At 42.5% G+C, this 14191-nt stretch overlaps 1 protein-coding gene across 4 annotated transcripts; it reads left to right on the top strand.

The window, feature by feature from the left end:
- The first annotated feature begins 304 nt into the window (after positions 1-304).
- Positions 305-10995, top strand: LOC136449883 (uncharacterized). Of its 4 annotated transcripts, XR_010758179.1 has the most exons (11): positions 305-555; positions 3271-3388; positions 3693-3789; positions 4083-4189; positions 4688-4810; positions 5014-5167; positions 5735-5795; positions 5905-6269; positions 6704-8267; positions 8369-8801; positions 10505-10995. XR_010758179.1 is itself a non-coding variant. In XM_066450110.1 (10 exons), the coding sequence occupies exons 1-10, from the start codon at positions 437-439 to the stop codon at positions 8613-8615; spliced, it is 2955 nt and encodes a 984-aa protein (XP_066306207.1). In that variant the 5' UTR covers positions 305-436; the 3' UTR covers positions 8616-9367. The 4 variants fall into 4 exon arrangements, 3 of the variants coding, with proteins under 3 accessions (XP_066306207.1, XP_066306209.1, XP_066306208.1); XM_066450110.1 differs by lacking the exon at positions 10505-10995 and having other exon boundaries at positions 8369-9367; XM_066450111.1 differs by lacking the exons at positions 305-555; positions 10505-10995 and having other exon boundaries at positions 3332-3388; positions 3715-3789; positions 8369-9367.
- The last annotated feature ends 3196 nt before the right edge of the window (positions 10996-14191 follow it).

Genomic DNA, 14191 nt, shown 5'->3' with positions numbered 1-14191 from the left:
TGGACTGTAGCCATGGCTCTATGGCTGCGCTGCGCCTACGGAGTTCACGGTGGAGTCCTGGCGTCCAGCTACCGGGCAAGTCCTGCGGAAAATCGGACTGACCACGGTGCCGCTACCACTACCAGTTTCTCGTCTCGTCTCGTCCTGCTGCGGGCTGCGGCTTTACTAGACCGCCAATTTCCTTCCTTCTCCGCCGCGCTACTGTACATTTTCTCTGCAACCCACCGCAGCGCGCCACCGCCTGGGGCACGGCACGGAGCCGCGGACGGTGCCGACGTGCTCGATCCCGCCGCGTCACGGAATAGCAGCGTCCTCACGCTCCCGAACTTCACCCGCCGCTCCTCCCCGCAATATCGAGATCTGATCCCGCCCCAGCGCAGCAGCCAGATCCGCCCCCACCCAACCACCAGTTCCGCGGCGGAGGGTGAGGTGGAGGATGTCGGCGACGGTGGAGGAGCAGATGGTGGTGAAGGCCATCCGGGAGGAGTGCCCCTGGGAGTCGCTCCCCAAGCGCCTCCAGTCCACGTTCCAGACCAAGGACGAGTGGCACCGCAGGTACCCATTTCTCTGCTCTTGCTCTCTATGGATTTGCTCAGCTGCATTGCTGCTGCAACCAGCTACGCTTAGCTTTGAGCTCTGGTAGTCCTAGTAGACGCCAATGCTGTGAAATGGCTGCTCTTGTGTCACTTATTTGGATCTAGTTCACAACTAGCTGCTTTGAGGACCTCTATTTTGGTCGGGACAGTTGTAGTCGTCGTCTAGCAGGTCATATAGGTGAATCATTGGCTCGTTTGATTACTAGTACATCTGTTGGTGTTCCTCTTTTCTAATAAGGGCACAGTTGGAGTAGCAGAATTGAACTATGAGCGCCTTGATTGACCTCAAGTGAAATTGGATATTTCTGAGCCCTGAAGATGACGATATTTCCTTCTTGAAGAAGGAAAGCACAGTTTGGTTCTTTTTTTTTTTTTTTTGTGAATTCACAGTTTGGTTCATTGTGCAACCTTTGTTCTTACTGTTTTGTTACATACATTAAATTTGCTGTCCTGCTGGCTACTAGTGATGTTTTACTGCTTGAAACATTAGTAGCACAACATTTCTTAACAGGAAAAATTAGTTCTATAGCACCAAACGGTCTCCACCTTGGGGTAATACCATTAAAAATCACCGTTACATAAAACACCACCTAAAGAATGGATCCATTCCAGAAAATACCATTCTGTTACCTTTGTTGTTAACTGGATACCTTCCTCTCTATTGTGCAAGTGAATTGTCATTTGTACCCCCATCTTCCGCTCATCCTCCATGCAGCGGCAGCGCTGTTGGCCACACAGGCATGCTTGTAGTGCACTTGCACTGCTGGTCACGGTCTCATTGCTTTCCTTGCCCGGTCTTAGCCTTTCCTGTCTCCTTTGCCAGGTGCTGCCACGCACATAGGGATGAAAAAAGTCTGGGAAAGCCCCTCAGCTGCTTTCAAATTCATATTTTTATACGGAAATGGAAACGGGAGCCGGGAGCGGGAATGCTGGTCAGGAAAACAGAAACAGGAAATTTGGTATATCGGAAACAAAACAATGTGGTCGGATACACATCAATAATGGTCGGGAATGGATAAGTAAAATCAGGAACCCTGACCCATGTAACCACTTCAAAGTTCAAACATGCACCTCAACACAATGGATTAAAAAATACATCAATACAATACATGTTACTATCAGGCAGCAATAGTCCACCTTAATTCATCAGTCATTCAAGTATTCAACACACGCATTTGGCATATCAGCATGACAATGTCATGTAGCAGTTGGTGTTTTTCCAATGCTTATAATTAGCAAAGTCGACAATAGTAATATTCAGACACCTTAAGTAGTTCATATACTGTATACAAATAGGAATACTAAGCAGCACCAAAATTAAATGCACATTCTTGAAATGAAACAACAATTCCTTATCACCGCCGAGCTTAGTAAAAATACCCTTCTTCCGTTTTTGTTTAGTATCTGCCACCTGAAAGTATCCAGATATATCATGGAGAACACTGCCAAATTTACAACAACAGACCAGGGAAATAGAAAACGAACTAAGAAAAGTAAAAGTCTAAAGACTAATGTAACTGCAAAAAGCACAACTGAAATTATGGATGGACAACCTTTTCCAAGATCCCTTACAAAATTTCATTTGGCTTTTGCATCATGTCTTAACCACTGGTGAAAGAGGAGGTAAGGGCCTTTAGAGCCGCAAGTCTCCATGCATGAATTTCGACTGGATCTGCATGATTACGTCAGCGTCCCCTTGCTTGACTTCTGCGGGTGGGAGATCTCCGGCGAGCAACATGCTTTTCTGTTTGGTGCGAGATCTCCCATGCGCTGCCGGACTGGGCGTGACAGGACCGCAGGCTGGGGATTGGGGCGGCATGAGATGGTGACTTGGTGAGAGGGAGCCAGAGAGGGGCAGCGCTGAGAGGGACTCAGAGGGAGTGGCAGCTGGGGGCAGGGAGCACTAGAGGATGGTTAGGGTTTGGCTGGGGACGCATCGGAGGCTGTGTAGGTGGTCTGGGACGCTGGGTGCCTGGGCCTGCAGTGGGCTGCCCGGCTGGAGGAGCTAAAAAAAAGGGATTTCTGGCAGGAAACTCCCGCTGAGAATATAGGAACCGACAAAACGGTCAGTAAAACAGCTCTCCCGATTTCAATCTCGTATTCGACGGATTTTCCCAGATTTTATCCTGTTTCCTTTTTTTCCCCGAGAATACGAGATACGGACGGTTTATGCGGCACACAGTGCCGGTCGGTACAGGATTTTTCCTTCCCATTTCAGGCTGCTGCAGTCATAGCTATTGCTACTACTGCGTTGCTGCTCTCCTAACGCTATCTCCCGCCCATCGCTTTACCTAGTTTCCATTAGCTTGTGCATTGACCGGATGGGGCTGTGAAGATGCGGAGGGCTCCATTTGCGTGGTTAAGTAGGTCATGTGTGCACTGCATGCTTTGTGCAAAAGTTGTGTATATATAGATACATGTTTTGAAGTGCTTCTTATATGATGTTTATTTTTTAGCAATTGAAAATATACTGTCAAGAAATAATAAAGGTAAAAAACTATTCTTAAAGACTTTTATGTATCAAAATACACCCTACAATAGTGGATGGTAGGAATACTTTTTGAAAGGATCTAATATCAGGATTTAAGATGTCTGAATTGCGCACCCTAGTAACCAGTTGTTAATATTGTTCATTATCAGGCATAATATATTGTTCTACAAATTTTGGTGGCAGGATTGTTGAGTATTGTATCCGAAAACGGTTGCAATGGAATACCTGCTTTGCCCGTAGAGTATGCAGAGAAGGGGAATACTATGAAGAAATGATGCGCTACCTTCGGAGGAACCTTGCAGTATGCTCCTCAATTCTCCTTTCTGGATAATATATAGGCTGGACAATAGCTTGGTTTTACCTTGTTAGGGGTTATTTAATTGTCTGTTGATAACATCAAGCATTAATAGATCCGCACACGTGATTTTTTATGTACTTTGTTTTGTATGCTGGATCTGCCCAGTTACCGTTTCTAGTAATTTTTTATTGAGGTTTCTGTAGTTACCTCTGCAATGGGTTTACTTATGCACATAGCTTTTCTCATCTGTTTGAATTGTTTACCCAAAAGCTTTCAATATTCCAACATCATATACATTGGTTTGCAGTTATACCCATACCACCTTGCAGACTATATATGCCGAGTAATGAGGATCTCGCCTTTCAGATATTATTGTGACATCCTTTTTGAAGCTATGAAGAATGGTAATCCTTTTTTTTAACTGAAAAAGTTTATTGTGAGTAGTGAGTTTATGTTTCTTTAGCATCTACATGATGCCATGGTAGTATCCTGCTGTTAAAATTTAATTTAACCAGAGGTTTTGGGCAACCCTAGTCTAAACTGCTTGACCATGTTGGTAAAATACATTCTTCAATGATTCTATTCTTTTTATTTGTAGAACAGGGTGACATACTGTCATGTGATTGCAAGACTGAAGCACTGTTCCACTATTTTTTGATAAATGTTTATGTTTCTAACATGTTTGATTTTGTGGCAGAACAACCATATGATAGTATTCCGAACTTCACTGCTGCTGATGCTCTAAGGCTTACTGGTGTTGGGAGAAACGAGTTTATTGATATTATGAACAAATGCAGATCAAAGGTAGTGCTGCCGCCCATGATCTTAGTTTTTTACTGTCACATACTCATGCAGTCTTGTGAACAGACATAAGTTTCAAATAGTTGATCATGTGAGTATGTGGGTAATCTACTTCATCATACTGAAAAATGCAAATAAATGACTGCATGGTTTACGGATCTGAGATGAAAGGATAACAACAGAAATTTTCACAAGAAAAAGCATGTAGCCCTCAATCTTGTGGACCTTAAAAGGATAAGATAGAATCCTAAATCATAAAACCAATACAGTCACAGTTAAACTGTGAGCTATTAGGGCCTATGTAGAATGCTAGACCATGATTAGCTATTGCATTGGCAATCAATCTTGTTGATGTAGAAAGTAATGAATAGTAACTGGACTAGCATGTTATACGTGTTCTTAGTAAACATTTTTGTTTGTGATTTTTTTTATGTTCTATTAGATATTATCTTTCAGCAAGATAGATCATTACAGATAATGTTTCTTTGTTGAATTCTCCAGAAACTAATGTGGAAGCTGAACAAATCGATTGCAAAAGAAATGCTGCCTACACAGCCTGTTGACATCCCAGTTGAGCCTTGGTGGGGGGTTTGTCTTGTTAACTTTACACTGGAAGAGTTCAAGGTCAGGTTTGCTATATTTCTCGTATTGTGATATATTAATGTACTTTTGATACATAATATGATGATTGATGAGACCTGTTCTTAATGAGAAAAGATGGAAGCCTGGCTTTCTTTTTACCTATGTAAATCTATTCTTTTTATGAAGCCTTCAGTGATCTTTCATGAAGTCTTTTGACAATAGTTTGTGTTATTGGTTTAATGTAGAGACTTTCAGAAGAAGAGACAGCAACAATAGACAAAATATGTAAAGAGGAAGCCAATTCATATGTTCTTTTTGATCCGAAGGTTATAGACGGACTTTATAAAAGAGGGCTAGTGTACTTCGATGTGTCTGTTTACCCAGATGACCGTTTCAAAGGTATTAATGGGATATTTTGAGGGAACAATCAGTCCACCAGAATTAAGCTAACTGATTGGCATTGTGGCTCTATGTTTTGTGTTCATGCTTTCTCCTTATGTCATGCAAACAAGGATGATCTTCAGCCTTATAATCTAGTGTGGTTATGCAAGAAGACAGCACAAACGTTGGACAAAAAAATAAAACATCAGAGCCTTCTATAGCTCTATATCTTATTTGCAAAATCATATTTGGTAGATCAATATCTGAATAATAGGAGGTCCACTTTCAGGCAATGAACTAGCTTAACATGGCATATAGATGTGCTAAATAAAGACTTCCTAAAATAACATGATATTTTATTTCCAATATACATGCATAAATATTTGATATTTATGTGATTATTTTATCCTCACTAATTAGCATACAAAATCCCCTGATCTTGAGCCTCCTTAGGTAAGAATTTATAAACTGCCCGTCTAATTTGTTATTCTAGACTGCTATATATCAAGCAGATTTTTGTTTATGAATCTTATATTAAGTTTACTAATATAGAATTTGAAAGAGTTCATCATTACTGTTTTTCAGTTTCTAGGCTTGAAAATTTTGTTTCCAATAAGGATCAATCATATGAAGACCCAATTGAAGAGTAAGTGCTTACGGTTTTATGTGTAATGATCTTCTATCTGTTATTCACATCTATTTCACATGTAACTTTCTGCAGTCACCATAGTAGTGACTTAAATTTTTTATTGCAGGCTATTGTATGCTGTATTTGTTGTATCAAGTGCTAATGCTACTGTTGCTGAACTGGCTGCAACTTTACAAGCTGACCTCTATCAACTCCAAGCAGCTGCATCATTTGCTTGCCGATTGGGCTGGGCTGCAAAAGTCATGGATGCAGACTCTGTTCTTAATGACGAAGGTGCACCTGCGTTTCCTAGTAGTATTCTTAGTGATGATGAAGAAGGTTCAAATACAAGTATCAACTCAGAGAAGTCAGGTCAACAATTGATTAGCACGGATTCTGATGGACCCAGGAAAATTTCTGGAACTGCTCATGTGGGCTTTGTTGTTGATGCCAATGTTACGTCATACTTGATGATGGGCTCACTATCGCCAGGTTAGATATCGTAATGCAGAGTATTGGATTTTGCCCCACATTCTATATGGTCAAAGATGCTTAGTTTTGCTATGGTACTCCCATTTCAGGAAAAAGAATGTCACAGTTGATTTTACCAACTTTCCCTACCAATTTTGCAAGAAATATGCATATAAGTGATTTGTAAATGTCCAATTGTTTATATTACTTTTAATGGCCAATCCAACAATAATGTTTTTGTTTATGTAATACTTTGAAAGTTACTGTTAACCAAACTTTGTAATGTGAAGTTAACAGCGACATTTAGGGCAAAAAGGATTTTCTGCAACACAGAAATCTAGCAAATGCAATTTCTTCTTTGAACAGTAGTTGACATTTGCAATATGGATTAACAATACTATGTAGAAAATGCTTTGATGGATACTGTAATGACTACCTTCACCAACATCCTGCAGGGTTAAAATCTCATGCTGTCACACTGTATGAGGCTGGAAAACTGGGTTCTTCTTGCATTGCAGAGCTATGTAGTGATCTGGCTAGCTTAGAGGGAAAGAAATTTGAGGGTGTGCTAGAGGAGTTTGCAAGTCATGCATTCAGTCTGCGATGCTTCTTGGAGTGTTTACAGTCTGGTGGAGTTTCCGCAAATGAAATTACTGATAATGCTGGTGAAGCAAAGACTCCAAGAAGCTCTGTTCATGATGACAATGCTGCTGACCATTTGGCCAAGGTAAACATTGAGGGTGTTGCTGACAATAATCATAATGAAGTTTCCGAGCATAACCAGTGTGTAGGTGATTTAGATAATAGTGATGGGAATATACTATCGCCAGCTATGGCTATGTCGGAACGTGCAGAAAGCATGGCAAAAAATGATGACGAGAACGATTCAACCGTGCAGCTAGATGTTTCAACTGAATCTCGAGTTTTGAAGAACAAAAGGAAGTACAAAGTTGATATTCTTCGATGTGAGAGCTTAGCCTCACTTGCCCCAGCTACATTGGAACGGCTATTCCTTCGGGACTATGACATTATTGTGTCAATGGTTCCTCTTCCTTCTTCGTCAGTTCTTCCAGGCCCTTCAGGCCCAATTCATTTTGGACCACCCTCTTATTCCTCCATGACACCTTGGATGAAGCTAGTACTGTATACAGCAGGACATTGCGGACCGGTATCTGCTGTGTTCATGAAAGGGCTACGTTTTAGATTGCTGCCTGAACCATTAGCTGGTTGTGAGAAGGCACTGATATGGTCTTGGGATGGCTCTGCGGTGGGTGGCTTAGGGGGGAAGTTTGAAGGGAACTTAGTGAAGGGCAACTTATTGTTACACTGCTTGAATTCGATGCTTAAACAATCTGCTGTGCTGGTGCAACCACTTAGCATACATGATCTTAACGCGTCAGGAAACCTTGTCACTGTGGATATCCCTTTACCCCTAAAAAATGATGATCAGTCAATTGAATCTGTGGTAGCTCAAACTAACTTGCCAAAGGAACAGATCTTAGATTTGACTTCTGTATTGAAAGACCTATCTAGTAAATTTGAGCTAAGCACACTTGGCTACCTCCGTCTATTGAGACTTCACAGGATTGATGAACCAGATAAATTTGACCCAGAAAATGTAAGCTACCTGTGGGTGCCTCTGAGCTTGGAGTTCGGGATTCCCTTATTCAGTCCAAAGTTGTGCGAGAAGATTTGTGAAAGGGTGGTTGCATCCCATATGCTTCAGAAAGATGATCTCAGTGAGCATTCTGATGTGATGCAAAATGTAAGAAGGCAGCTGAGAGAACTTTGCAGTGAATATCAAGCAACTGGTCCAATAGCTAAGTTATTTAACAAGCGTGGAAGCTCAAGGGACTTGCCACGTGCCTTAATCAATAGTATTAGTGGCAGATGGAATCTCTCTGATGACCCTTCAACACCAACTAGTGGAGGAGCCCCAAGTGAACACGAGAGGCTAAAATTTGCTGGAAGGCAGCGATGCCGAACAGAAGTTGTGAGCTTTGATGGGAGCACTGTCAGGTATTGCTGAATAAATTACATTATCCATGTTTTAAGATTTCATGCAATAAATTCTGATTTGATTATTATTCAATGGTGACATGTGTTCTGGATTCCTGAAGGTCATATGCACTTGGTCCTGAGCACAATGAGGCTACCTTCAGACCTAACTCTGAAGAACAATCGTCCGTACATGATGTAACACCAGATCCAGAGGAAACCGAGAGCAAGGACGTAGTCTTACCAGGAGTAAATCTTATATTTGATGGAGCCGAATTACACCCCTTTGATATTGCTGCATGCCTTCAAGCACGTCAGCCTCTTTGGCTTATATCTGAGGCATCAACTACTTCATCGGCATTGCTATGAGGGGCTTATGATCCAATTTCTCCAAGTTGGCCTACAAAAATTCATTAGTTGTGGTTATTCAAAAGTATTGCCAGTCTGATTCTTAGGAAAACACAATAGCGGGCTGATGCTTTGTTCACTATGGCCAAATTCTTTCATAGGAATTGGTCAAATGCTCGTGGTCAACTGGGATGTGCTGCGTTATATGTAAGTACACTTCTTCAAGCTGATGCTTTAGTTGTCAGACCCTATACCAAATTTAGGACAGCAGCTTGCTGGGAGGAACCGAATCCCTGAATGTTGCTTTTGGGTTTCCCAATATTGGGACAGCCCAAGTTACCCTTGAAAGTGTTCCATGTTCTGCTAATCAATGTTTTCAAGTCGTCTAGTCGAACCTATTCGCCATGGGACCGACCAGGAGACTAATCGCGATTAGTCGTCGACCAGGCCGATTAGTAGAGCCTAGTCGACCCTTGGTCGTCCTATATATCAGGACATATATACCTACTATATATATACCTATATATACTATATAGTATACACAATAAAGTAAGCATCAAGACTACATTAGTGTTTAGCTGGTGACTTACTTGTGGGAGTTGTTTTCTTCTCTTTTCTGCCATGTCCAGAGGTCCATATTCCTGTCCCAAACTCCATTTCTTTGCTGACTTGTTGCTGGAAGCCTAAAATACCAAAGATGGACATCCTTGGTGGCGGAGGCATGTACACTTCCACATTTGCACATCGTCAATCCACATCTGTAGAACAACTTCTTAGGATGGATGATGGAGAGCCAGAGAATAGCAGAGGGACAGCAGTACATCACAGCAAGCAACCTAGCAGTTTAGCAGAGAGCCAGAGAGGCTGCAGAGTGAGGGATGGGGGAGGAGGGAAGAAGATGGAGAGGGGAAAGGCACATACTGTCGTCGGAGCAGCTCATCACGAAGAACGGCGACCACTTGACCTAGCAGAGGAGAATAGTGTGCGAGGGAGGAGAATAGGTCACCAGAGACAGGGAATAGAGCGCGGGGGAGGAGGAATCGCGCGCAGGAGGGAGGAATTGCGCGTGGGAGGGAGGAAACGCGTGCGTGGGAGACTGGAGGCGCACGGGGAAAAATTGCGGCGTGTGCCTACGTGCCTTCTGCTTTTTGGTGTCTATTCTAACCCTAATAGACCAAATTGCAAGCCCAATATGCCACATAGAGGCCTAGTTAAACGGGCCCAAAAAAACAGAGCAACCAAACTAGTCGTCCCTGTCCTAGTCGGACGATTAATCGGACGACCAGCTTTCTGATCGAGTTGGTCGCCTCAGTACCCCAAATCGGTCACTAAGGACCGATAAGGATGATTAGTCGCGATTAATCACGATTAATCGGACGACTTGAAAACATTGCTGCCAATAGTGACAGTTTACACGGCAGCGAGATAAGAGCTCCAGATTATCAAATGAGAACTAAACTGAAAATTCATGGACTAAATAGATTGGATGGGTAACAGGCAGTAATAACCCATCTTGCCTTTGCCTGTCGGCTGGCTTAAAAGGCCACACAATTAGCTTTCGCGTACTCTGCTCTATAGGTCTCATTATGTGAAATTGCACTTTGAGATTGCTACAAGTATTCTCTAAGAACTGAGGACCAGGTTTCCAAGATCATACGTACTTTGAGCATGCTTCAGAGTTCGGATAAAAATCTCTTTCTAAAAAAAATACAATATCCTGAGCAGTGTTGCACAAACGAATTTCTTTGATGGAAATGTAAGGAAAGACTCATATTTCACGTGTTTATAAGATTTTCAGCATGCACACATTTCAAATTGTGTCTTATTCTTTGCATTAGCTTTTAGGTTTGTTCTATCTTGCGATTTAGGCTTGGGTTTTTGGGGGTTGATGTAATGTTCTTTATTTGCAGGTTTCTTGGCCAATATATTACTCTAGTTTTCACTTGTGTGAAATTTCTTAGTGCGTGCTCCTACTTCAAGATTGTTTGCAGACTTGAGGGTCGTTCAGTTAAGAGGCTAGAGGCTACGAAAAGGCTGTAGATTTTGTTTGTTGTGTCCAATGAGCTTAGTTTTGTGAATTTCACGGGGAAGAAGGCTAAGTTTGTTGGTCGCTACCGTATTACCGATTCAGATTCATTAGACGCTGCAATGGAGGCAGCTGGCCAAATAAGGCTAACTATAGAAGCGAAGCTGTCTCCTGGACCACCAATGTTAAATCTCCGTCGGCATGGTGTTAATGGCCGTTGGCACGGAATCTCTGATAATGATGCAAGTGGAAATTTTCACGGTGCTAAAGTTAGTACAATCATGCTGGTTCTTTACTGCATATCATCGTTTATTTATGTGTAGATGCAAATTACACGTTACCGTTTCGAGCCCTCCACCAAAGTTTCCTCTGGCTTTGCCCCGCTGGTATAGTTCACCATCTTTCAGGTCCTGATACGCATTGCTCCACCTGGAATCCTTCACAGAAGATCAGGGTTGGCCAGTGGTGTGGTCTGTGAAGGCCTCCTACTCGTCAGCGCATCCTAGGTTCCGGAACCAGTCGACTCGCATGTATGTTACTCGTTGGGTCCTGTTTAATTCCACTCTAAAATGCCAAATTTTTCAAAATTTCCTATTACATCGAATCTTTGGACACATGCATGAAGCATTAAATATAAATAAAAAATAAAACTAATTACACAGTTTAGATGAAATTTGCGAGACGAATCTTTTAAGTCTAATTAGACTATGATTGAACACTAATTGTCAAATAACAACGAAAGTGCTACAGTGGTATTTTGCCAAAAATTTTGCCAACTAAACGGTACCTTGGTCCGTGTTTCTAGATGGATCGGATGGGGAGCTCGTAAGCCGTTGCAGGGCAGCACCTCGAGGGACGCGCCTTGCGGTGTGCGGAGACTGCTGCTGAAGGCACCTAGGGCCGTTGGTGCAGCCGACAATATAGTCCACGCCCTGAGCCGATCGGTGGACTAGCAGAAGCTGTTCCGCATACGATCGGGGTGCATCGCCAGCCTCCATCTGCTTCCCTCTTGGCAATTTCAAGCACTCTTTGACTCTTTTCAAAGTTTTTTTTCATCTTTTCCTCGCAGTACTTTTCGTTATCAGTCTCTTGCCTGTATTTAGCCTTGGATGGAGTTTATCGCTCGATTTGGGCTGCACTCCCAAACAACTTGACTCGGCGGTGATGGCGTGTCGTGGATCTCACTCTCAAGCGTCCCTTTCTAGGGAACTCCTTGTCCATCGCTGAGGACGCCCGCGGTTGATGTTTTTTTTTTTGTTGGGTGTGTTCCTCGTGTTGTTGGTAAAACGGACATGCAATCTTACATTCCCAACGCAAATGCTGTGACAGAGATCGGTCAGCAACGAGAAGGAACCGGTATTGCATTCAAACATACCCTTTCTTTTATTGGTATTGCTAACATACAGTCAGCTGGCTAGCAATGGTCCAATACGCAGCAAAGATTCCACATATGGCACCATGTAATGCAAAAAAGGGAGTGGACCATGGACGAAATTTACCCCGTCCCCGTGGTCATACGACAGGCCATATCGCATACGAAAAGGTCCCCGGCATCCACGGAGAGGAATACCGCGTCTTGATCAGCAAGCAAAAACACGAACACTCCTTGGTACGGGCAGATTGACACGACAACGTAGCGACCATGTTATTATGTCTTGTCCATCTTGTGCTAACCAAATGCAGACTTCCAACGGCGAGGGGGAGTGGACATAGCACGGCTTGCCACCTAGCTCACACAGAAGGTCATTGGGACTTAGGTAGCTCCTGCATGCAGTACGGGAAACGGGTTCTTTGCCGAGTGTAAACTGCTTTGTCGAGTGTCAAAAATCAAGCACTTGCAAAGAATTGCACTCGGCAAAGAATTATTTCCCGAGTGCCGGGCACTCGGCAAAGAAGGGCACTCGGCAAAGGACTTCTTTGCCGAGTGCCAGGCTCTCAGCAAAAGAGCGGCACTCGGCATAGGCTGCCCCGCGTAACGGTGTTCAGCCACGTCCTTCTTTGCCGAGTGTCTGCTGTTAGGCACTCGGTAAAGATTTTTTTTCGAAAAATACTTTGCCAAGTGCCCCTGATACGGCGCTCGGCAAAGTTTCAATATTTTTTTTTTGAATTTTTTTGCCAAGTGCCTTATTCTTGGCACTCGGCAAACACCCCCTTTGCCGAGTGCCATGCCCCGACGCTCGGTAATTTTTTTTTGTTTTTTCCTTCAAATTTTTTGTGCAGACCTTTTTAAGTACCAGGAACTCCTCATTAGAATTTGGGAATTTTTTATGGCTTTTTTATATATTTAGTTACTTTATTTCGTTTACTTGAATTTTTTTGAAAAATATAAATTTTAACTGCACGTGGTACGAATGATGGAATTTAATGATTCAAAAAATGATAGTCATGTTATTGAGTGTAGTGTGAGGCCGTATCCAGGAACGGACCCGAAATTTCGGACATCTTGTTCACGAAACATGACCGCGAACTTGCGTGCAAAGTGTTTTTAAATTCTATAAAAAGAAAACAAAGTCCGAAAATTATGAAACTTATTGAGATGTCGTGATATCATATGTGGAGGCTATGATAAAAATTTTAGAAGATTTCGTGCATGTTGTCACGTACGATGCTTATAAACCAAGACATCTTTTGTAAGCATCGTACGTGACAACGTGCACGAAATCTTCTGAAATTTTTATCATAGCCTCCACATACGATATCACAACATCTCAACAAGTTTTATAATTTTCGGACTTCGTTTTCTTTTTATAGAATTTAAAAAATACTTCGCACGCAAGTTCGCGGTCATGTTTCGTGAACAAGATGTTCAAAATTTCGGGTCTGTTCCTGGATACGGCCTCACACTACACTCAGTAACATGACTATCATTTTTTGAATCAATAAATTCCATTATTCGTACCACGTGCAGTTCAAATTTATATTTTTTGAAAAAATTCAACTAAACGAAATAAAGTAACTAGATATATCAAAAAGCCACAAAAAATCCCTAAATTCTAATGAGGAGTTCCTGGTACTTAAAAAGGTCTGTACAAAAACTTTGGAGGCCAAAAACAAAAAAACAATTACCAAGCGCCGGGGCATGGCACTCGACAAAAGAGGGTCTTTGCCGAGTGCCAAGAATAAGGCACTCGCCAAAGAGGTTTTCTGATTTTTTTTAAAAAAGTTTCCTCTTTGCCGAGTGCCTTCACAGGGGCACTCGACAAAGGTATTTAAAAAAAGTAATTTTTTAATTCCTATCTTTGCCGAGTGCCGAATCAGTGGCCACTCGGCAAAGAAATTTCAAAAAAAATATTAAAACTTTGCCGAGCGTCGTGTCAGGGGCACTCGGCAAAGTATTTTTCGAAAAAAATCTTTACCGACTGCTAGATCGGGGACACTCGACAAAGAATTTTTTAAAAAAAAAAACCTTCTTTGCCGAGTGCCAGGCCAGGTGACACTCGTCAAAGACGCAGTTAAAAAATTAAAAAACCCTTTGCTGAGTGCCAGATCTAGGGCACTTCGCAAAGGGGGGATTTAACCCCGTCGGCCGGGCTGGCCCACACACCCCGCACGTACGCACACACGCACGCGC

The sequence above is a fragment of the Miscanthus floridulus genome, chromosome 5 (assembly GCF_019320115.1).
Source record: "Miscanthus floridulus cultivar M001 chromosome 5, ASM1932011v1, whole genome shotgun sequence".
Lineage (NCBI taxonomy): Eukaryota > Viridiplantae > Streptophyta > Magnoliopsida > Poales > Poaceae > Miscanthus > Miscanthus floridulus.
The sequence above is the reverse complement of the archived record's forward strand: the minus strand, read 5'-3'. Positions and strand labels throughout refer to the sequence as shown.

What these genes read in the sequence shown, in the direction of transcription:
- LOC136449883 (XM_066450110.1), top strand. Translation starts at nt 437, where the DNA reads ATGTCGGCGACGGTGGAGGAGCAGATGGTGGTGAAGGCCATCCGGGAG. An exon ending in TTTTGAAGCTATGAAGAATG is followed by an intron (nt 3,790 to 4,082) that starts GTAATCCTTTTT and finishes ATTTTGTGGCAG; the next exon opens with AACAACCATATGATAGTATT. An exon ending in CCCAGATGACCGTTTCAAAG is followed by an intron (nt 5,168 to 5,734) that starts GTATTAATGGGA and finishes ACTGTTTTTCAG; the next exon opens with TTTCTAGGCTTGAAAATTTT.